Below are 25,496 nucleotides of genomic sequence, written 5' to 3' on the forward strand. Positions count from 1 at the left end.
ATCGACCAAAAGAAGCCAAGAGGAAGAACTCCTTACGATCATGGGCAGGAGGAAAACCCACAGGTAGTCCAAACCTCTCCTTGATTGAATCCCGAAGGTTTAGGCCCGCTTGGAAATCCAGACAAGAGAGATCCATCGCAATCAGGAGGAGGAGGAGAAGTCATGGCTTGAGTGCTGAGAGAGGGGCGGAGGAGAGGGACGTATGTAAACTTTTGTACAGATATATCAGCTTGATGTAACGATAATAGTTAATAAAGATTCTATTTTAAAAAAAATAAAAAGTAATAATGTTAAAAGTATAGAAAAAAAACAAATTACAGGAAGTATTCATCGCCCCTTTATTCGTTTATTTCTATACTGAATACACTGGCCTTAAAGGACATGCTCAGGAGCTCGGCGGCGGCGGCAACGACGGTGACGGTGACGATGGGGCCATTGATAGGTGGAACAATGTAACCTGCATTCAAAAGCTTCTTTGATTTACTGTTCTGAATATTTAAAGGTTAAATTACAACACGAGTGAATCTGGTCGCCCATATATAAACTAACCTGAGCAATTAAACCCTACGGGCACTGGATTATTCCATTCTCTTGTAATCTTAACCCACTTCCATATATAGATTCTCCTCTTCTCCTCCGCAGTGAATTTGTCACAGATATCACAGACGTCTGCTCTTCTCACTCTCTTGCAGCAGGGTTTGTTATACCCTGGCAGCACATCACCAATGTTTCTCTCCATGTACTCCACACATTGGTGCATCAAATGGTATTTCCGGTCGTCCTGCAGCTGGTATGCTCGTGCGTGGTGCGAAGGAGGCGAAGAAGACCATACGGCTACAATGACTAGGAGGCAGAAAACCCATTGTGCCTTAGCACTTGGCCATCTTTTTTTTACTGACAATAATGGATCGATGGATTTTTCGCAGGACTAGTGCGCCGTGGGGTTTCTGTATGTAGCAACCCTGTGAACTCGCAGCGTCTTTCTACTTATAATTCACATATTTGAACACAACATTTATGAAGAAAATATCTCATCGTACCACTAACATATCTTGGAGAGGGGGAATGTTCCTCAAATAACATTTTATGATGCATGTCTTAAAACTGCGATAGATGGCTAGGATATGTTCTCATTTAATTTAGGTGTGTTATTCAGCCTCATTCGTTCTTGGTGCATGATGGATTACCAACCTTTTCTTTTTGCGAGAGGGTTACCAACTATTTATTTTCTCATCAATTTTTGTATGCTAGATTCGTTCAATTATTTTTATAGCATGAAAAAGTACATGTTCAATTGTTACTTGAAAAACCTTGTAATCTTCTGATCAAGGAGACGTGCGACCCTATTTTGCCTTACCTTTTCTGATAACAAAACCGTAGTTGCACCTTTCCTCAGAGAAACCGTTGCGAATCCTGAGAAACCATGGATGAACAGTTCGGTGCTTGATAATGATTTGTTCTCATTGGAGTATTTTATGCATTGCTGATGCAGGATATATTTTATGCGACCAACAAATGGCTCCATTCCAGGATATACTCTGCGACGTTTTGGATATTGTGTCATTTAGTAAGACTATTGATAGAAAACTAGATACATTATAATTCAATTTGAATGCGATGTTTTGCCTATATTGCAACTAATTAAATTTATCATAAACATTTTTGGTGCATTAGACTAGATTTGTTAAATCATCGATGGCGTAGGATGCTAATACAAAATTATTTGTAATATCTCTAAGATAGATAATCAGACTTATGGCTAGACCACGGCATCGAGGAATTTTTTTAATAATATTATTTTATTAAAAATGTACAAAAATAGTAACTAAATTCACAAAATAATAGATCTTTAGTCGGCACTCCGCGTACTGACATCTTACATAGCAGTGGGACCGGAGACCTATCGACACTTAGAGTACCGACATATCATGGGCCCGGTGAAAAGGGGTGCCACGGAGACTTTTGGTGGACCGAGGAGATCTGTCGGCACTCTGAATGCCGACAGGTGCCACATCATGGCTTGTTGGCACACTGAGTGCCAAAAGGTGCCAGCTTGGGCCTGTCGGCATATGGAGTGCTGAGAGGCCTATAATTTCTATATGGATGCTGATCGGTTCGTCTTCTTCCCCGAGCACTTAATGTTTGCAAGAGAGAGAGAGAGAGAGAGCAGCGCACATAAGGGGGAGAGAGCGAGAGAGAGCAGCGGTGGCACGGAGAGGAGAGAGAGCGGTGGCATAGGGAGGAGATTGAATAGCGGTGCACGGAGGGAGGAAGCGGCGGTGTCGTACAACTGCATTTGCTGATATTTTTTTCTTTTTTTATTTAGATTAGAATAAGAATATTAGTAGGTAGAGTAGAGATAAGTTTGGGTAGAATAAAATTTTGTTGATACATAGTTGTGTAGAATAATAGATAGAAAACTTAGAGTACGATTTGCGCGGCATATTTAGAATCGGATATTTATAGTGTTTAGAAATTTAGTGTAGGATTTGCACGGTATATTTAGAATAGGATATTTGGAGTGTTCAAAAATTTTAGACTAGGATTTCTGCAGTATAGATAGAAAACGTTAGACAGAAGCCGACCCTAGCACTGTTGAAGCTGTTGGTGATAATGTTGTCGATGAGGAGGTGCAGGAGAGTGTGCTTCTGGAGGTTCCCCTATTGACTAGTGCACTAGTTGAGGTACAAATGGCAAGAGAATAACATAACGATGGAAAAGATAATCAGGACACGATGCTTGCTGGTCAGGGGGAGCGGGACGAGGCACTTGTGGACCAGATGGAGTCTGATGACGATGAGTTCCACACCTTTGTGGACTCAGGTGCTGGAATTCTAGAGGAATAATCGAATTTTGCATTGGGGAAGTTGACAGTGGATGATGGACACGAGCAGTATGATTCCATCGTGGTGACCAAAGGCTAGATGTTTTATGACAAGGTCTATCTGCAGTATGCAGTGAAGAGATTGTGTTTCTCGGAGAAGAGAGAGTTCAAGGTGGTTATTTCCAATCCTTGGACATACGACGTGAAATGTTTAGCTGAAGGTTGCACATGACGAGTCCATGGCTTCTTGCTGAGGTGTGACATTATATGAGTTGCGTCCATTATTGAGCCGCATACTTGCACCTTGAGCTGACCTCTACACGCACACAGGAACATGACCACTGATTTTGTTGCAAAGGAGATGTACCTAAAGATTGTGAAGAAGAGTAGTATGTCCCTGTTTGGAATTATGCATACTATCGATAGCAGATTTAGGTATGACATTTTGTATAACATGGCATGGAGAGCAAAACTGAAGGTGTTAGAGAAAAGGTTTAGCACATATAAAAACTCATACCACAACCTACCTTCATTGCTGGAGGTTATTCAAGGGAAGAACCAGAGTACCTACAATGGTACTCATGATTTTGTCACTCAGGATGGAGGTCAAATCCTTCAGCAGATGTTCTGGTCGCTCAGCTCTATGATCGAGGCATTTCGACATTGCAGGTCGGTGATGTTCATGGAGGGAACATTCTTCACAGGCAAATACAGGTGGAAGATACTCACAGCTATCGGGGTAGATGGTGAAAACTAGGTTGTGCTTTTGGCTTTTACATTCATAGAACGTGAGTCTATGGATAGTTGGTTGTGGTTCCTGCAGTGGGTTAAGAGAGCTGTTGTTGGTAATAGGCCGAACGTGTGTCCTCCACGATTGGCATACAGGCTTGTTGAACGCTATCAACATATTGCAGAGTGGTGTGAGTGGGGTCTTGCCATGGCCATATTTGCATAGCCGTTGGTGCATATGCCATCTTGGAGCAAACTTCTACAAAAAATTTAGGTGCAAGAGGTTGATGGATCTTTTTAAGAAGCTGTGCAAACAGAACTAAAGGAGGAAGTTTGATGCTCTATGGGAAAAGCTAGATAGACTAACTGGTAGACACATGGATGAAGTTTTGAAGAAGTCAGTTGTACCAAGGGAGGACAAGCCCGAGGGCTTAGAGCCTTTACCACTTGCGCCACAGAGTGTGGCCAGGAGGAGGAAGGGTGGAAGGAGGGTTAAGTATTTCTCCGACTGGATCAGAAAGGAACCATTGGAGAAGTGGGCACTCATTTCGGACACGGATGGTTCACATTATGGAATTATGACAACTAACCCCAAGATTTACAATTGGCTAATGAAGGGGAATAGGTCACTGTCATTGATCTCAATTGTGGAGGGATTCACTCGTGGAACAAAACGGTATCTCCGAGAGCGTTATAGCAATGTTGCGCTACATATGGGCAACCGCAAAGGGTGTACACAGAGAAGATAACATCTTACATGGATGTTGTTGGTAACCGTTAGCACGTGTTTGAGGTGATGTTATGTGACAAGGGCGGACTGGGTATCAGAAGGCAAGAAATTACAATGGAATGCAGGTTGTGGCTAGCGGGCAACAAGTGTGAGTGCACATGCAACAAGCCATCACTGATGCATTTGCATTGTTCTAATGTGCTAGCTTGTTGCGTGAAGGGCAACATAGAGTCTAAGTATTTCGTGTCTCCATATTACCACAAGGAAGCTGTAGAAAGTACATGGGTCAGCAAGTTGCTTGGGTGGCAGGCGGTAAAGGACTTTATGAAGCCACCTAAAAATGGTCCATCTTGGATTCCAAATCCAAACAACAAGGCTGACGGAACTCAGAAAGAACTCTCAAAATGTCACAAAGGGGCGATGCAAGACGCGGCGTTTGGAACGATATGGACGATGCTGAGGGAGCACGAGCCTGAAAGGAGTGCCTAGTATGCGGAGGTCCGCATTCTAGGGGGTAGTGCAATCAATATCCGATGGACACTCCGACATTAGGCGAGCAGGTTAAGCGTGTCTTGGTCCACAAGCCGAAGAAGAAGAAAAACCCTTTGGACGAGACTCGTATTTGAAGCATGGCGTGACTATTTGCATGTTGTATTACTAATTGGATGGTGCCTTAATTTGTAATATTCATCAGACTATATGTTCAACTCTTGTAATATTGACACATTGTTGTATTATGTAATATTCGGACCACGTTGTAATATTTGGACCACTTATGTTATGTAATATTTAGACTATCTAACAGTTTGTTGTAATATTACGAACTGTTGCAATTATTCATAATTTGTTGTATATAATTTATTATGTTATATGATTTTCAAACAAGCTGATACGTTTCATGTAATATTTTGTTTGATTTATGCATTATTCTTTAATTTATATTTTATTCGAGTTCAATTTTAATTTTTCATATTCTTAGTTGCATTACTACGTGCTTGTCATATTCATTATGTTATACAATACAATCTTTTTTGCTTCTAGGTATGAATCTCATCAACCCGGTGATCGATACGACACATCAAACACACTTGGAGGGCATCGAGTTGTACCCCACCTTGTGTTTACGTACTCCATACCGCTTATGGAGCCTTAACCAGCATTGGATCCTGAGGTAAGAAGTTCATTCATTATATGTTTGTTATTGTAAATCACTTGATATTGTACTCTCATTCTTTATTTCTCGTAGGTTGAGGGCATCGGGTCTCCTTTCGGTGGCGCATCTCCTCGATCTGACTAGGGACCAGGCCCCTAGGATTCCCCTTGACCGGGCACTACTAACTGCACTAGTCGATCACTAGAGGTCAGAGACACACACTTTTCACCTACCTGCAGGTGAGATGACTATCACACTATAGGTAGTCACCATGCTACTGGGTTTGCCCGTAGTGGGGACTGCAGTGTATTGGCCTGACATGCACAATGGGTGTAGGGACAAGCTCCTTGCTAGGTTCAACGGAGTCATCCTTAAGGGTCAACAGCCTAAGCAAGTGGGCTTCAACTCGAAGCACGGTCCGTCAAAGGCTTGGGTCAAGTAGTTCCAGGCGGACCGCCTCACACCTCAGTTAGAGGACTGGAGAGTGCGTTGGCACATGGAGGCATACCTGTTGTAGTTGTTCAGGTGGGTCCTCTTCACCAGCACGCACCAGGACACCGTCGACAAGCGATTCATCTTCTTCGTGTAGCAGATTGCAGATGGCCCCTAGAAGCAAGTTCATCAGTATAGTTGGGGCTCCGCGGTCCTAGCGTAGACATACCAGGCATTATGCAAGGCCTGCTATAGGAGTAGAGTTTTTCCATCAATCACAGGTTGTATGTTGCTCCTTAACCTGTGGTCATATGAGCACTTCAACATAGGCTGCCTGTAGCTGAGGTCGTACGATGAGTACGGCGGTTCTTTCTACTTCGCTGATGAGTTCGGCCTGCACGACGCAGTGGACGACCCTATGATGGGTTTGCTCTGGTGTAAGCATGACATAAGCAATACAAGTGAACATATTTGTTTAAGTATAGTTATTTTATTACACTTATATGCTTCACACTTTAATTTTTCATGCAACTGATGTGGGCAATGGAGACAACACGTGCTCCGTGCCCTGAGTTCGTTGCCACATTCTACCACTGCAGAACGAGCAGGGTGTGTTGGACACCTTACGACCACGAGGCGGTCACGACACGCGTGTCTCTTAGCCTCTCTAACTTGTGCCACTGGGACCAGGCTCTCTAGCTTACAAGGCGGCGGCTGGTCTTCGACATCACGGTCGAGCCCTACTACCCGGACAAAGTCTACAGGCAATTTGGGTATTACCAGCAGTTCCCCCTACAATGACGACCGACGGACAGTACTCACTTGTAAGTATTCCTTGTTATAGGTGCTTTACTAATCATGTTTTTAGTTCTGTAATGGTTACTTGGTCTTGCAGGATGACTAGGAAGGGTCAGGGCATCGCATACGATGCAACCTGGACGGTTAAGATGCAGTCATGGGTGGAGCAGTGGGTTGACACAGTTGCAGACGTCCACGTCCCCAGCGGCCCTTACGACCATACGACGGAGGCCACGTACTTGCGCTGGCTCCACATAGTGATGCGGGTTAGGTATATCCCAATGCCTCCGGAGGCACCACAGCGCGAGCCGGAGATCACCGACACTTTCTACAGAGCTGGCGGTGGCATACCACGCCATGCTATGTGAGGCTTGTTATATTCTACTGACTTGCATTATTATATTACATGTGTTCTCTTGTGCATTGCAGTCAAACATGTGCAGGGATGTCGGCACGGACCTCCTAGACTTCATGGACTGTTGGGAATCGGTCCCACCTCAAGTTGACCTGGTTGAGTTGATGGCCAGTCTCCGTCGGCTCACACATCATTGCCTCGATAGGTTTCAACGCGCTACATGCCAAAGGTTACCATACATCGTCAAGCCTACCACACATATGAGGTATCTGGCATGCCCTCAGGCTACAGCGCCACACTTCTACACGGAACTAGCGTCGTCATCTCAGCCACCACCGGTGCGGTACATGTCGATTCCTAGTTTCCGCTCAAGTGGTATAGTTCTAAGTTTGTCACTATCAATTCTATCAGTCAGGATTGCACCTTACAATTTGATTATAATATGATGCATGATGATGAGCCCATGGCTTCTCCGGATACGATCAATAACGCCAATCCTCAAATCATACGAGGTCCAATTACAAGAGCACGTGCACGATAATTAGACCACCAGGTGAACTCGTCCATTGCTGTTCATGCTTCCTTAGATGGATTACTACTAAATTCTTATGATATTTTATTGCTTAGAAACATGGGAGAAGCAGCACAACCTTACCCGGATGTCACCCATCGAAGGCCAAGTCTACTCGGACTCGAGGCTGAGCTCTAGTCGTGGTCGTGGTCGAGTCCTAGGACAGCACGTCAGTAAAACGGGCATAACTTGGACATTCTGGAAAGCTTACGATGAGACCTTTCCAATAGATATAAGCTCTACCAAATATTCCTTATAGTTTAGTCGGAGTCAAAGAAATAAGGTGTTGCACCATCGTATCGGACCCTGTTGGGTCTTGTAATCGTGTCGGGGTCGGAGTCCAGGTTATGTACTCCTCTTTCCACAGCTGCACAACCCTAGGTCGACCTCTTCACGTCCCTCCTATATATATAGTAGTCATCATAGTTTAGGCTCAGGTTTAGCTTAGATTATTCTGTTTTAGACAATTTCGTCGTTTATCGGTTTGTTGAACCACAACTCGAGTACTTCATTGGTAATTAGCAATATTCAGATTGCATCTACCTGTTCTTACTTGGGTTCAAGATTCGCTTGCAGGAAAAGATTTCTTCGTGAGGTCAACCGCGTCTTAGCACGGTTGATAACCATAGAGTAGTAATGTAGTGGTTACGAGGGTTCTCGATCTATTCTGTTCAGAGCCTTTGGATCATCAATGTCGAAGCTCGACCAATCAACTTATCATATTACCTTTCGGAAGATCGGGCAAACGCGCATCACATGCCATTTGACATGGTTGTACCATGTGATAGTTCTAGACTCCTTCGACGCTACGTTTGGCTCGATGCACTCCCTGCCGGACGACTGGTTTGTCTTCACGCCTGACGAGGAGGGCCCATCACAGACATCGAGGGCACCTCTACTAACGTAGCCGTCACAACCCAACCCTACCACCCCTACAAACGCTACACGTCCTTAGCACCCTTTGCGCGAGCCCCTTACGTACTCCACCGACCACATGCATCACAGAGTAGCTAGCCGGCATAGGCCCGCGGGCGTGCCCAACAAGAGCGCTCATGACCATGGTGATGTTCCTTGACTGCGTCATTAGATAGTACTTGGACATGTTTATATTATTTATATTATGTAATTGTCATGTCATGTAGGATGTTTATGTCATTACTATGTTATCAACCATGTTATTATTACATGTGTTCTCATTCCATCCCTAAGCATTGCATCGTGCAATCGTATCCGCTTTCGAACTGTATCAATGTGACGTCCTGTCAGGAAATAAATTATTTACTTGCAACTTTCCAAATAAAACCCTTCGCATTACGAAGCCTACTACTATTACGCGTGCAACCAGAATACAATGTTACATGACAAGGTACAATCTATTCAATTACAAACAATACAATACAAGGAATATAACATAAGGCTCAGGTAACACATCGGAATACATTGCTTCTAGTCATACTGACTTAGAATGAACCGTGAAGACTCTCCTGACTCCCAACATCCCCCTTGACCATAGTGTGCCGATGGTGGTGGTGGTGGTGGAGGCGGAGGAGGAAGCTCTTGGTGACACGAGTAGGGGCACTAGGGATCGAGGCATACGGTAGGATCATCGATGTGGATGATCAACTCGTCCTCCTCGAGAGGGATTGGAATAGTATCAACCTCACACTACAGGTCGAAGATAAAATCTTGCAGGTGATGGATATACTCCTGGATGTTCTGTTCAACAGGAGGATCAACACATCTCGAGTAGTGTAGCTATCATTGTCGTCTGAATCCTACAAAAAATAGAAATTAATGACTACAATGTCCTACAATATGATACTGAACTTGTTGCACTCTCACCCTTCCAAGAGTTCATCGAAAGAATCGATGGCCTCCGTTAATGCTACCATTATATATATGCACAACGCAGTCGTATCCATAGGAGCACTTCGGCCACTCCTCTTTCGGGTGGTCGTAAGTCCGCATATGATGGGGTGGCTGAAAATCACTCTTCCTCTGTAAAGGAAAGTTCTCGAGTGGCTCCTCGTACGCACTAGGACCAAGGAAACCTGGTCATATCACCGATGCCCTCCCTACACTAGTAGACACTCTAGTTCTCCCTCTCCCACCTCTGGCAGCCATTCATTTGTTGTTCTTACGATTGCAACTACATGAACCCTTTTATAGATGCACTACCATAAATTAATTATGCTAACATTACCTATTAAGCCTTATGTACAGTGCTTATCGTAACGTTTAACCCTAATCCAATGATTTGAGATATAGCCTTTTAAAACTTAGGCTTTTCATATGTAGCTTTTTCAGATGTAACCTTTTCAAAAGTAGCATTTTCAGACGTAGGCTTTTTAGAAGTAGGTTTTTCAGATGTAGCTTTTTCAGAAGTAGACTTTTCAGATGTAGCCGTTTTAGAAATAGCCTTTTCATACTTAGTTTTTAAGTGAAATCTCCATGGACGCAGTCCATGAACCAGCACTGGTTTTCTATATAAATAGCAGCCCAAGAGGAACCTTGTCCAAACAAACCAAACCATTCTCCTCTTACCAAAATGGCCTCTGATCCTCGCCTGAAGAAGTCAATGCCGGATCTTTTGCCTGCTTGGGTCGAAGTTTTGATGTGCTAGTGTGGAGACCTGTGTATGGTTAGGAAGTCTAATGACTTATCGGACACCTACAGCAGGAAGTTCTTCATGTGCTCTAACTACAAGTATGACCCACCGGAGGGCAGCATCTGTGGTGGCTATTGCAACCAGGTACTCACATATTGCAGAACTAAAACAGAACTATATGTCGTTTACCACTTACAAAATTTTCCTTCTTTGCTAATCTCTGCCACCACTATGCGACTTCGTACAGTGAATCAATACTGAGCAGAGTGAAGCATATGTGTTCCTCCTGCACACCCAACACCGAGTGGCATGGAGACAATTCCATGAAATGGAGCCGACGAGAGAAGAGAGGCGACCCGCAAACGCCTACAGGAGGAAGAGCGTAAGAGGAGAGAGGAGTAGAACTGCCTCAAAGAGGAGACATGTGAGGCAGATAGGGAGCAGAAGCGTGAGAGGGTACATCGGGCTCGTGAAGCTAGACCTGAGACAGCGAGGAAGGGAAAGTACCCGCACTGCACTCAATAGAGTGTTAACAGTAATTGGCTAGTTTCAATTCTCTAAGGCTTGTTAGGTTTAGAATCGGTACATGTCTAGATTACTTTCATAATTGTACCATACATGCTATTGTCGTCATTATTTTCTGTATGTAGCTTCTTTAAATTCCCTAAGACATGTTAGGTTTATCGTCATTACATACCAATGATGGAATGAAAAATGTACCGAACATACCACTATCGTTGTTAGAGTCGGTATATGGTCTATGGTGCTTCGTGTAGTATAACATTTCAATATTATAAGCATTAGTGCTTAGTGCCGATATACATATAGATGTACACTAAATTTTGCTCTAGTTGTATCTCATTAAATACATTATTTTTTCAAATTAAAAAATATTAATGAAAAATAAAAAATAAAGAAATGCTACCGAGTGGCACACCCTTTTGCGGATAGGCCTGTCGGCATTTGGTCAGCTATCACCTCCTGATACACATATCAATGTTTGCCCGGGGTGCGCTGACAGGCCTTTTCGGCACCACATGCGTGCCGACAGACCTCCGAGCCCACTGCCACGTAGGATATCGGTACGTGAAGTGCCAACAGGTCACTAGTCGGCACTCCGTGTGCCGACAGGTACCTACTCTTGCAATTTTGTGAATTTAACTACTATTTTTGCAATTTTTCAATAAAATAATATTATTAAAAAAATCGGCATCAAGTCTTACTCTAGTCATTTGGTTCTTTATGCGCATTTTGCATAAATTTGTTGGTTGTTAGTGTTAGATAAAAAAACACTTTTAGGTTTAATTTAATTCCTAGATAAATCATGAACAAGAACTGATATACCATTATTATTATATGGTAAGAATATAAAATAAACATGTATATAACAAAACTACACATATGTAATATACTCAATAACAAGAACAGTGGAGTACCGCTCAGCATGTCAAACATGATTAAAAGATCATGATGCAAAAGGTGATGACCAACATGAAGTAAATCACGAGCAGTCAGGCGGAGTGCTTTCCAAAAACCTAATTCGTCCTCACCCGGTGAAAAATCTCAAGGATGACAGTTCCGAAGACTAGTGCACAACAGCGTAACAAGATGAAAAATCTACATATGATGGCGTAACAGAGAGAAAGGCAAAATCCAAATTCATTGTATCCTCTTATGATGGCAACGACCGACAAATATATATATAAAGAAAATCACTCAGCACAGTCATGTCACGATTGGTTTCTATATATAACCATGTTGACTATTTTTTCACACGGTAAAAGAATAAAACTACAAAAGAATACCGCATATGCACAAACAACTAGACCGGATTTCAACAGACCATTCACACAGATATCTTTTGCCTGCGCCGTTCGCCCCGACACTGGCTACAGCTCGACCCGACTTGGCGAGGCAGCGCGTGTTTTAGTTATCATGAGCTAAAGGCTAAAGATAACTTCTTTTAAGTTGATCTTCATCCACTTAACTAGCAATATAAGACTAAAAAACTATATTCTCTTTTCACATGTTGGGCCTTTTAAAATTTACTATAATTATTGAAATATAATGGGCCATACCCATATATTCTAACAGTTAGCTCCTTGAAGCTATAGTCTCTTAATTCTATAGAGACCAGATCTGTCCAGGCATCATTTTATTGCAATGCAACAGCCGTTCGCGGATTTTCCTCAATCGTGTAGCATTTGTGTCCAGAAAAGTTATAGCGGGATATTTAACACATTGACACCAGGAGATAATTTATATCAAATAAAGGTGATACTCGTTGGAAAAATTAGTAAATTTCAGCATTCCCAAATCCCATTCTCTTCTCTGGAAGATAGGCCAATGCCCCAGATAACACTAGCAGCCGTTTAAGGGAAAGCTCCCGTGGAACCACTTAAACATTATTTGGTTATCCCCGCATTCCTTGTGGGAGTAGAACCACTACCATTCTAGAACTTAGCCCACAGGATTATGCTGTTACAAAAACTGGGCTGCTTAGACCAGCCGACCAACAAGTCTCATGCCACTACGCTATAAAGGCTTAAAAGATCAGATGTAGTGAACCCCCTCACCCAGGACCACCTCCCCAATGTGATAAGCAGGATTCGATCCATGGCTATCATCAAGAATTCTATCTGCTGCCTCTTTGCTTACTACAATAACCATTCCGATGCCCATATTGAATGTTCGCCGCATCTCTGCATCTTCAATGTTTCCAACCTACATAATAAAAAATAACAGAAGCTTACAGTGCCAGCGGAAGAAGAGAATCCAGTGCATGCAGATGGGTGAAAAATAATAGGTCATGCTCGCAGATTGTTAGATCTTACCTGTTGAAGCCACTTGAATACAGGTGGCACTTCCCATGATCCAGTAAATATTTTTGCCCCAAGTCCAGAAGGAAATACTCTTGGGATATTATCAGTAAAGCCACCACCAGTAATGTGGGCTAGTCCTTTTACACCACCCTTGCTAAGAATCTCAAGAACCTTTTTGTGTTTTAAATGATTGGGTTAAAATTTTGGGGGCAAAATCTGTAGAAATGTGAGATATAGATACACAGAACAAAAGCCAACCTGCTTAACATAGATGACAGTTGGTGCCATGAGAGCTTCACCAACAGTAGTTGCTATGCCATCATTTCTTGGAAGTTGGTCATTCAAGGAAAGTCCACTCTTGGCGAGTACTCTTAAAAATAATAATTTTTGAGCCGGCATTACCAAAATATATAATCCATGAAAAGAAAGTATAGAGATAGAGATCAAAATATATAATTCATAAGGCCAATTATATATACGGATTTGAAATAAGTAGGACTGGATAAGTGCAATACCTTCTAGCAAGAGAGAATCCGTTAGAATGAACCCCACTGGAAGGAAGACCTATAAGGATATCTCCCTCAATGATGTTTTTACCATCAATGACCTTATCCTTATTCACAGCACCCACAGCAAAACCACTCAGATCATATTCACCCTCCGCATAGAAACCAGGCATTTCAGCTGTCTGTATGATCAATTGTTCAATAATCAGTTCAACCTTTCATCAGCTTTTTGCAAAAGTAATCCAGTGCTAGAATGAGATAGATCATGTGGAAGTATTTATGGTACTTTCAACAGAATTTGTCCAGAATCAAGAATATAAATAGCCAAATAGTTATAATATTATGTTACACTGATATTTATAGTTGAGTATTCTGACGACCTTTGGAAACTATGCTGTTATAAATCTTACGATAATGATAAAAGATTCAGGTGGCAAACATAAATATCAAATTTTGTGCTTCTTAGTAAGAGAGACATCCCAAACAAACAAGATAAAAAATCAAGATGTAAACAGAGGTAAGCAATGGTAGCCAGTACCACAGTGCAAGACATATGACCAGTTCATTTACAGCTATTGTGATTTACATGGTTAACACCACTGGGTTAAATAGCTAGATCATGGCGATTTTAGAAAATCTCACCTCTCCTCCTAGAAGAACACAATCTGATTGTTGACATCCATCCACAATCCCCTTGATAACCTACATAATTTCGAAGGAAGTTATAGGCAGTCAAAATATTCCATGAGCATAAGGCCAACAAAATAACCATAAGCAGAGCAAAAATTATTGTGTTTCAGTGAGAAAAAATATTGACAGTACCTCCTCTGCAAGATCAACATCAAGCTTGCTCGTAGCAAAGTAATCAAGGAAAAACAATGGTTTCGCACCTGAAGTTACAATGTCATTGACGCTCATAGCCACCTGCAGCAATGACCTAAACCGTTTCAGCCACTGTGCCGGATAAACAAAACAGCGCACACAGCAAGTGAGCACATACCAGGTCAATGCCAATTGTATCATGAATACCGGTTTCAAATGCAAGTTTCAGCTTTGTCCCCACGCCGTCAGTGCCAGCGACAAGGTAATCATCCCCTGTTCAACCCAAGCAACAGAAAAGTTAAGTTTTCATAAAGAGGAAAGCAAGAAAGAAGCACAAAATTGACAGTAGCAAATAAACCAGTCAACTACATGGCGCAGGATTCTCTCACATAACCAACAGAGCATCGCAGCACGGTCATAACTCGTAAGAAATGCAGACTTCCCACACTTGTGACACTTAAGTATCTCGAGCAAACAAGAACCTATTTCTACTTTTCACCAGCTAAAAGCGCTCGATTTTTTACAGTCAATTATACAACAAGGCCTTATCCACAACCATTGTAGCATCCAAGCACAGGCACAGACAACGCACTGCTTACTACACGCGCTTGAGTTGCTAATTGTGGCACATGTAGCGAGAAGAATCTCAAAGAAGGTTGCTTGTTTCTACCAACTTGGAAGCTGGAAGAAGCACTCAAAATCATTCAGCATAATAAAGAGGAGAAGAGAGCAAAAAGGAGGAGGTGAGGTTGCGTTACCCCAGGGGAAGAGGCCACCGAAGCCGCCAATCCCGGGTGCCATCCTGGCGATGCGGCGCACGAGCTCGGTTCCGGCGTCGATGTCCACGCCGGCACCCTTGTAGGTCATTCCCCCATCACCGCCGGAGCTGGAGCTCGAGCAGGCCACGGATGCGCGCCGCAAACCCGCGGCAGCCTGCGGGAGGCGGAGGCGCTGCGGGTGGGTAGGGCCCCGGCGAGCCGCGGGGGCGGCGGCGGAAGCCGGAGAGGCGGCCGGCGCGCGGAGGAGGTGGAGGAGGCGATCGGTGCTCATTGGGGGGGGGGGGGGGGAGGGTCGGCGAGATAAAGAGGGCTTGGCGGGAGGCGGGTATGGCGGCGGAGAAAGCGATTGCGTTGTTCGCCCGAGGGTTGCAGCCTTGCAGGCGTCTTCCTGCGAGAGGGAAGGGAACTGCGGCGGCGCGGCGCCGTGTTGGGCCGGGCTACAATTTTCGGCAAACTATAATGGGCTCTCATGGGCCTAATTTAGAAAATTTTGTTTTTATATTTTAATTTTTCAAATTTAGTAATTTTAGACTGCCGTTTTAAAAAATAGCAACTATAAACGTCTTTTTTTCTCATTATATAAGTATTTTTTTGAGCTGAAATTTTTTTTACAGCTAGATGATAGCATCCCCAACATCATAATTTGGTTTCATAATATTTCATGATCATTTATATAGTGTTTTAAATTTACTTTTTTAAACATATCATCCGTTGGAGGAGTGACAGGCACATGTTGCCCTTCCAATAGACGACAGACATATATTCATCCTACCTTTTCAAATGAGCATCCAAAATTGCTAAATTTGAAATTTTAAAATATATAAAAATATCCCTAATTTAGACCGCTGCTGTTGTAGCACGGCCTGTGAAAACCCGTTATCATCAACACAAACTGGGCCCGGGAAAAGCCCAACTCCTGCCCGAAATGGAGCCCATTTTTCCTCGACGCCGCTCCCCTTCCTCTCTCCGGCCATCTCCGTCCGTGTCCGTCCGTGCCTGGAGCAGCGCCGCGCCGCGCCGCGCGCCAATGGCGCGAGCGAGCGAGCAAGCCGAGCGTTCGATTCCTCTTTAGGGTCTCCCTTCCCTTAGCGTCATTCGCTGCGTCTCGCGAGGTACGCGCGGTTTCTTGTGTTTTCGCTCGCTTCGCCTTCCCTTGCTAAATTGCTGGTGCGGAAGGGCGCTCGCTCTTGCTCCGCAGAAGGGGAATGGATCGAGTATGGTTGAAAAGATGGCACCGCGTTGGAGCAGATTAATTTCTTCCAAGACGAATGCTGGCTGGATTAGAGTTTTGGCCCTCAGAATTTGGGTCTGAGAAGATGTTGTGTGTCAGGTCAAGCGGACGACTAAAAATTATCGTGAATTGTTTTTTTCCCCTTTGGTTGCAGTGTAGTTTTGTGCTTCTGGTGTTTATATCATGCAGTAGTTATCGATTCCATTGCAATGCTGTGGCTTTTCCCTTACTTGCATCATTGTTCTCCAGTTTTTCACTTTGCACACTCAACTTAGATATACGAACATAAGGGTAACCATAAATTAAGAATAGCAAGGTTAAATGGTAGGTTTCATATCTAATTTACTGAAATCTCATGCCTCTTTGCACTCACATGATCACATCTGATCACTATGGACATTCAAAGGTTTGGTCGAGTAATTTCTGACATTCCTACTGAACTAAGTAAACAGTTAGATCATCCCATTTCAGAACAATGGTCAAGGGGAAAGATGGTTGCACAGAAATAAACATCCATCTTGCCGAAAGGCAGTGTGATAGTTCAACCACTCCAATTCAGCATTAGAATTACATTTGCGCTTGCTTGAACCAGCGCAGCCACATAGGCTTGCCCCTTTATTGTAAATTGAAGGCAATGCATACCGTCCTAAGACATGATTATAGATTGAAATACTATTCATAGATTTCAACATTGGAGACAGCTCCTTCAGGGTAAACTAATGATCTACATTGAATTCCCATGATCATGTTGATATGATAATAGTGTGCAAAGGGAGATCCGTGTACAATGGGCAAGAAAACTGTATCTTCAGTGAAAATGAGTAAGTCTTGTGCAGCCTATCGTTAGAGAATTATATAATTCAGCTTCATCGCACTCCCACAAGTAATCACTCCCTTTCGGCTTTTCATCTTTCAGGTACTTATGGAGCTCCTGTATTACTGAGGAAATTTATCAATTTCCAACTGAATTTGGCACCGGATAGAAGTGTTTCACTGAAATTCATCAAATCAAGATATATGGCTTATGAGGAATGTGTATAAGCTGCTCCGTTCCACAGTTCAACAAATAATAGTAAATATGGTTCTTTCTTTTGCAATAAAAGTTTAAAAATGCCTTATGTCATTCTGTATGAAACGTACCGAATTCTCTTATTCCTAATTGCTTGTACGTGCACATGCCACTGATATGGAAGGTAACACAATAAAGTGGGCAAATGTGGTACAAGTGTAGGGGACATGGTGTTTGGAGAGACTTTGGTGTCAAAAGCACTGCACTGAGGATAATGACGAGCATTATGATCAGACTTCTGCTCATGTTTGTCTTGTGTACCTGTTATGACGCTCCCGGGTATCAAGGGTTTGTGTCCACGGTTGTTCCTTGCATATTCTTTTTAAGGGAAGCTTTATTGATATCAGATAATTACATTAAGTCGGTGCAATCGCACTGACAACACTACTGATCTTTGTATAACTAAGATGTACATAACCAAAAAAATAAAAGGGAAAAGTATAAGTAGAGAGTGACAAAGGTGACAATAGGAAAAGCTAAGGTGCTCTGATCCTCTGACTAGGTCGTCACCCATAAACCTGAATAAAATAAGCTCTGATCAACCTCTTTAAATGATGACACATCACTATAACTATATCCCAAGAATATGTCTTCTGCAATATAGCACAGTTACAGAGCCGGTGGGTATAAAAGTTGATAACCTGTAAAGGAGATGAGATAATTCTTTTATCAAACATCATATCATTCCTGCATAACCAAAGCGATAAGCAAGTAGCAGTCACATCCAATAGGACTTTCGGTTTCAAGTCCCTCATAATACCTCGTAACCAAGTATTAAACATATGTGATACACTACGGGGCCGTAAGGGCCCTGAAGCCGATTGTATGATTGACCATACTGCGCAGGCAAGACGGTATTTAAAGAAAAGATGTTTAATTGTCTCTTCTTTGTGACAAAAACAATATTTCGTATTACCTTGCCAATTTCGTCTAGCCAGATTATCCTTTGTCAGAACTACACATTTGCGTAGATACCAAAGGAAGATTCTGACTCGGAGAGACACCTTTATATTCCAAAGGCTTTTATTAAGGTTGGGAACATCGTTATGCACTAAGGCAAGATAGTAAGATTTCATCAAGAACTGCCCATTCAGGGTTAAGTTCCAATGGAACTCATCTTGCTCCTGAGTAAGCAGAATATTAACGAATTGAGGAAGTAAAATATTCCATGCTATTAATTTTGGCCCTATAAGGTCCCTTCTAAAAGAAATATTAGGGGGAAAGTTTGGAAAACCTCTGCTATAGTATCATGTTTGTTCCTTACTATATTGTAAAGGCATGGATACTGTTCTCGCATAGGTGAATTTTCCAACCACTGGTCTTCCCAAAACCTTATATCAGTGCCATCTTTGATGGTGAAGGTTCCGAAGCGAAGGAAATCTTGCTTCACCTTCATGAGGCTGGCCCAGAAATACGAATCCCCAGCTTTCCACTGGACTTACGATAAGGTTTTAGATCACAAGTATTTATTGCGAATCAGCTATTACCATCCATCAGACGTGAGCAACTTAAAAAGCCATTTGCTGAGTAAGGCAATATTCTTAGTATTTAGATCCTGAATCCCTAGACCCCATTAACCTCTGGATCAACACAAAATGTTCCATTTAGCAAGACGGTATTTTTTTTCTTTTCTTTGTCACTTTGCTAGTAGAACCTGGAGCGAAAATAATCAAGTTTTTTAAGCACTCTCCTTGGTATAGCAAAGAAAGACATCATGTACATGGGCAGACTGCTAAGCACTGAATTGATCAATGTTAGTCGCTCACCAATTAAAAGGCTTTCCAACTACTAAGTCTCTTCTCCAACCGTTCTTTGACACCTTTCCAATCAGCATTCCTTAGTTTCCTATAATTAATAGTAATGCCTAAGTATCACAAAGGGAATTCACCAATACCACAACCGAAAAGCTTGTTGTATTGTTCGGTCATGGGTTGAGCATCGCCGAAGCAATACAATTCGCTCTTATGAAAATTGATCTTAAGACCCAATAGTTGCTCAAATGCACAAAGCAATAGCTTCATGTTGCGAGCTTTTTCAAGGTCATGATTCATAAAGAGTATTGTGCCATCGGCATATTGTACAATAGAAATACCATGATCTATAAGATGAGGCACTACTCCACCAATTTGTCCATCTGCTTTGGCCTTTTGATAAGAACGGCTAGCATACCAGCTACAATATTGAACAACATTGGAGAAAGGGGGTCAAACCTTGTCGGAGGTCCTTTCTCATTTGAAAAAAAGGCCCGACATCATCGTTCACTTTAATTGCTACACTACCTCCCGAAACAAAAGTCTCTATCCAAGAGATCCACTTAGGTGAGAAGCCTTTCATCCGTAAAGTCTGTAGAAGGAATGGCTATTTAACCTTGTCATAGGCCTTCTCAAAATCCACCTTAAAAATAACTCCACTCATTTTCTTTCGGTGTAATTCATGGATTGTTTCATGTAAAATGATGACTCCCTCTAGGATATTTCGTCCTTTCATGAACGCATATTGTGTTGGGCTGACCATTTGATCTGCAATGGAATTAATCCGGTTTGTGGCTACCTTTGTGAAGATCTTAAAGCTGACATTCAGCAAATAAATAGGTCTATATTAGTATGAACAAGGGTTCCCGATCTTCCGAAAGGTTCTGGTAACTCTCGATTTGGTGGAAACGAGACACAAGTCGATCCGGCTTCCGAACAACACGATCCGAAACCCCGCAATCGCAGCACCACGTCTCCTCTGGTTATCAACCGGCGTTGCACGGTTGACCTCGCCAAGAAGGCTAAAGTCCTTGCCTGCGAATCGAAGAACACAAGCAAGAACAAGGAAGAATGCAACCAAATTGCAGATGAATGATTAATCTCACGAGTTGGGATCTCACAAACCGACGAAACGGCGAAACTGTTCTTGACAGAATAATCTAAGCAAAAACCCGCCCTAACGAGAGCGGCGGCGGCTGATAATAAGGGTCTAAGGGTCGTCACACCCCCTGGTCACGCCCCCCTAATGGGCTCAACGACGATACACGGCCCAACGGACCAAAAACGGTGACGCAGCACCGGGACAGATTCTGGACGTTGACTTGTTTCGACGTTTCCCGTTGACTCAGAAGGAATTTGGACCTCAAACCAACGCCATTGGTTTCCTTATGAAATTATCCAACCATATGTGAATCGTCGAAAACGGAGTCCGGATGCGTCCTGGGCGTCCGTTTTACTGCTCGCTGGTCCTGGAGGTCGAGACTGATTCGGACTCGAGTTGGACTGGACCTCCTGCTGTTGTTGGACGTCCTAGCTGCTCCTCCACGCCTCCAAGCCTTCCTCTATGTGTCTCCTTGTCCTCTCCATGATTCCTAAGCAACACATAATCATTAGGTAGTAATCTATTCTCAAAATTATATAAAGAGTTGCTTAGGAACGAGCTCACCTCTAAATTTAATTGTCGTGCGCGAGTTCTTGTGATTGGACCTTGAAAGTTCAATGGAGGATCATTGTATGTATCCGAGGGAGTGATGTCCTCATCATCCTTCCCCTCTTGAATTGGAGTCGTCCTCGACTCAAGCTCATCATCGGCTCCCAAGTAAGGTTTCAAATCTGCAATGTTAAAAGAAGGACTAACCCCGAACTCGGGTGGCAACTCAAGTTTATATGCATTATCATTTATTTTCTCAATTATCTTATAAGGACCAGCAGCTCTTGGCATTAATTTAGACTTACGCAGCTCTGAAAACCTATCTTTTCTTAAATATAACTACACTAAATCACCCGGTTCAAGTTTGACTTCTTTCCTACCTTCACTACCAGCAATTCTATACTTTTCATTCATCTTTGTGATATTTATTTTAGTTGTTTCATGCAACTTACGAATAAAATCAGCACGTGCACTAGCATCACTATGTGTTCTTTCAGTGGTAGGTAAAGGCAAAAGATCAATAGGAGCACGAGGGTTAAAACCATACACTACCTGAAAAGGACTTACCTTGGTGGTAGAATGTGTTGCCCGATTATAAGCAAACTCCACGTGGGGCAAACATTCTTCCCACATCTTCAAATTTTTCTTCAAAATAGCTCTCAACATGGTACCCAAAGTGCGGTTCACTACCTCCGTTTGGCCATCAGTTTGTGGGTGGCAAGTAGTAGAAAACAATAGTTTTATACCCAACTTATTCCATAGAGTGCGCCAAAAGTGACTCAAAAATTTAGCGTCGCGATCTGAAACAATAGTAGAAGGCATACCATGCAAGCGAACAATCTCTTTGAAAAAGAGGTCAGTAATATAAACGGCATCATCACTTTTATGACAAGGTATAAAATGTGCCATCTTAGAAAAACGATCCACAACAACAAAAATGCTATCCCTCCCCCTCTTAGTCCTAGGCAATCCCAAAACAAAGTCCATCGAAATATCTGCCCAAGGAATAGAAGGAACAGGAAGAGGCATATACAAACCATGTGGATTCAAGCGAGACTTAGCCTTTTGACATGTGGTACAGCGTGCCACGAACCGCTCAACATCTCTCCTCATCTTTGGCCAAAAGAAATGTGTGGCCAACATATCCTCCGTCTTCTTAGCACCAAAATATCCCATCAATCCTCCTCCATGTGCTTCCTGCAACAACAAAAGACGAACGGAACCAACTGGAATGCATAGACGGTTAGCTCTAAACACAAATCCATCATTGATCACAAACTTGTTCCATGTACGTCCCTCTTTACAGTTCAGCAATACATCTTTAAAATCAGGATCAAGCACATATTGTTCTTTTATTGAGTCAAGTCCAAAAATTCTATAATCAAGTTGGGACAACAAAGCATATCGTCTAGACAAAGCATCAGCAATTATATTATCCTTCCCTTTCTTGTGTTTGATAACATAAGGAAAAGATTCAATAAATTCAACCCACTTAGCATGTCTACGATTCAGATTATTTTAAGAACGAAGATACTTAAGCGATTCATGATCTGAATGTATAACAAATTCTTTAGGCCACAAATAATGACGCCACGTCTCTAAAGAACGTACAAGTGCATACAATTCCTTATCATACGTAGAGTAATTAAGAACAGGGCCATGCAATTTTTCGCTAAAGTATGCAACGGGCTTACCTTCTTGCATCAAAACACCTCCAATGCCAACTCCACTAGCATCACATTCTAGCTCAAAGGTCTTACCAAAATTTGAAAGTTGCAGCAATGGCGCGTGCGTAAGCTTGTCCTTCAAAGTGTCAAAGGACTCATCTTGTGCCTTACCCCAATGGAACACCACACCTTTCTTTATCAACTCGTGTAAGGGGGCAGCAATGGCGCTGAAATCCTTCACGAAACGACGATAAAAACCTGCAAGTCCAAGAAAACTTCTCACCTATTTGATGGTTTGGGGCACCGGCCAACTCTTTATGGCTTCAATTTTCATCTCATCCACCTCAATTCCCTGTGGAGTAATAACATAGCCAAGAAAAGAGACTCGATCCGTGCAAAAGATGCACTTCTCAAGGTTACCAAATAAACGTGCATCACGTAAAGCATTAAAAACAGCACGTAAGTGATCCATATGTTCATCCAAAGACTTGCTATAAATCAATATATCATCAAAGTAAACCACCACAAATCGTCCAATAAAAGCTCTTAAAACCTCATTCATCAAACGCATGAAAGTGCTAGGTGCATTAGTTAAACCAAAAGGCATTACTAACCACTCATATAATCTGAATTTAGTTTTGAAAGCTGTTTTCCATTCATCTCCAAGTTTCATTCTAATTTGGTGGTAACCACTACGCAAGTCGATCTTTGTAAAAATTACAGAGCCACACAACTCATCAAGCATATCATCAAGTCTAGGAATAGGATGGCGATATCGAATAGTAATGTTATTGATGGCTCTACAATCAACACACATACGCCAAGTACCATCTTTCTTAGGAACCAAAATCACAGGAACAGCACAAGGACTAAGGCTCTCACGTACATACCCGCGGTCCAAAAGCTCTTGGACTTGCCGCTGAATTTCCTTAGTCTCCTCGGGATTGGTTCGATACGCAGCACGATTTGGCAATGTTGCTCCCGGGATCAAATCGATTTGATGCTCTATCCCTCTCATAGGTGGCAGTCCCGGGGGTATCTCAGCTGGGAAAACATCCTCATACTCCTGCAAAAGGTTAGTGGCAGCAGGAGGTATCGAACTAATAACATCATCAAGCGAATACAAAACTCGTTTGCAAACCAAGGTGTAGCAAATATCATTATTAGAAATTTCAGCAAGGTCACTTTTTAGTGCAAGCATAACACCACCCTTCAATTTTATGCCCTCTACCTTAGAACTAGGTGCAGACTTATCCTTTTTAGGTGGGTAAAGAGAATTAGCAACTTGCTGATTTTCAGATTTAGTATCACGCAAATTAGCAGCTCGTTCTTTATCAGCTTGTACAATTTCAGCAGGGGTCATAGGAACCAAAGTAATTTTCTTTCCTTTATGCATAAAAGTATATGTATTACTTCTACCATGGTGTATAGCATCATTATCAAATTCCCAAGGTCGACCCAATAAAAGTGAGCAAGCTTCCATAGGTACCACATCACAGTCAACATAATCAGCATAGGAACCAATGGAAAAAGAAACTCTGCAAGTTTGTGTTACCTTAGCTTTTCCAGCATCATTAAACCACTGAAGGTTATATGGATGGGGGTGTTGGCGTGTGGTCAAGCCAAGCTTCTTGACCAAATCTGAACTCACCAAATTATTACAACTACCTCCATCGATGATGACACGTGCTCGCCGATTTTGGATGACGAATAAAATCTGGAACAAGTTATGGCGTTGCAGCTTCTCTGGTTGTTGTACCTTTGTGCTGAGCGCCCGCTGCACAATGATGCTCCTATAGGTCGCTGTGTCATCACTGCCCAAGATTTCGTTGCTCTCCTCAACAACTGGTTCTTCTTCTTCTTCTTCCTCAATGTCAGAGGCGCTGATGTACCCATCTTCCGTTGCAATGTATGCCCGCTGACTTGGGCAATCCTTCTGCACATGACCGAATCCATGGCAGCGACGGCACTGAATGCCAGAGGTGCGTCCCGTTGATGCAACAGAGGAAGCACTCTTGGAAGGTCCCTGCAAAACAGAATTTTTACCTGAGCCTGAAGGTCGTGTAGTGACCGGATTTGGTGCCATAGCTGCTTGTTGCTTGCTCGCTGGTGAGGGAGCCCTGTAAGTGGATGGTTTGGACAGCCCCAAGGATGGTCCTGTGCACGGCGTGTATGTGGTGCTGGCCTTGTACTTGCCCTGCTGCTCACGCCCCTGCAACTCCTTCTCTGCAAGCATAGCAAACTGAAACAACTGGTTGACATTGTTAAATTCTTTATAATCAATAATATCCTGGATTTCACGTCTCAAACCCGAATAAAATCGACAAATAGAATCTTCGTTTCCCTCTACTATGCCACAACGCATCAAGCCCTTTTGAAGCTCACCATAATAATCCTGCACAGATTTATCTCCCTGTTCTAAGCGCATCAATTTCTTACGCAGGTCTCTATGATAAGATGGGGGGAACAAATCTATCACGCATAGCAACCTTAAGCTCTTCCCATGTACGAGGTGTGGCACCATCTGCAGCTAAACCAGTCCACCAAATAATAGCAAAATCTTTAAACTCACTAGTGGCTTGTCTAACTCTATGTTGTTCAGGTACTTGGTGGGCACTAAATTTTTGCTCTACTGTCATCTCCCAATCAAGATATCCCTCAGCATCATAATGTCCCGAAAAAGAAGGTATAATAAATTTAACCTTAGCATAAGGATCTTCAGGAGCTCGATTATACATACCTCGATGGTGGTGGTGATGTGGAACGCCACCCATACCTGTGGTGTTAGTGCGAAGACGACGCCGTAATCTGTTTTGCAATGTCGCCGCTGGATCAACATTACCATCGTCATCATACAACTCATCACCGGTGTTGCTTCCATTCACATCTTCGTTGTGCACAGGACGGTTTTCCAAAGCATTTACCCTGTCGGTGAGCTCGGATAACCGTTTGTCCACCCGCTCAACCGCGTTTGCGAGTTTCATCTCAATTATCGCTT

The 25,496-nt window shown here is 42.8% G+C and overlaps 1 protein-coding gene and 1 long non-coding RNA gene across 2 annotated transcripts; one reads left to right on the top strand and one right to left on the bottom strand.

The window, feature by feature from the left end:
* Positions 1 to 12,455: 12,455 nt before the first annotated feature.
* Positions 12,456 to 15,550, bottom strand: LOC133885751 (phosphoribosylformylglycinamidine cyclo-ligase, chloroplastic/mitochondrial-like). Its single transcript, XM_062325493.1, has 8 exons — positions 15,109 to 15,550; positions 14,529 to 14,623; positions 14,351 to 14,452; positions 14,171 to 14,230; positions 13,538 to 13,710; positions 13,281 to 13,392; positions 13,035 to 13,193; positions 12,456 to 12,924 (listed from the first exon to the last, which is right to left on the bottom strand). The coding sequence occupies exons 1-8, from the start codon at positions 15,398 to 15,400 to the stop codon at positions 12,754 to 12,756; spliced, it is 1,164 nt and encodes a 387-aa protein (XP_062181477.1). The 5' UTR covers positions 15,401 to 15,550; the 3' UTR covers positions 12,456 to 12,753.
* Positions 15,551 to 16,114: 564 nt separating this feature from the next.
* Positions 16,115 to 17,627, top strand: LOC133885803 (uncharacterized). Its single transcript, XR_009903261.1, has 3 exons — positions 16,115 to 16,241; positions 17,124 to 17,181; positions 17,277 to 17,627. It is a non-coding gene; the product is annotated as an uncharacterized LOC133885803 (long non-coding RNA).
* The last annotated feature ends 7,869 nt before the right edge of the window (positions 17,628 to 25,496 follow it).

The sequence above is a fragment of the Phragmites australis genome, chromosome 11 (assembly GCF_958298935.1).
Source record: "Phragmites australis chromosome 11, lpPhrAust1.1, whole genome shotgun sequence".
In the NCBI taxonomy this organism is placed as follows: domain Eukaryota; kingdom Viridiplantae; phylum Streptophyta; class Magnoliopsida; order Poales; family Poaceae; genus Phragmites; species Phragmites australis.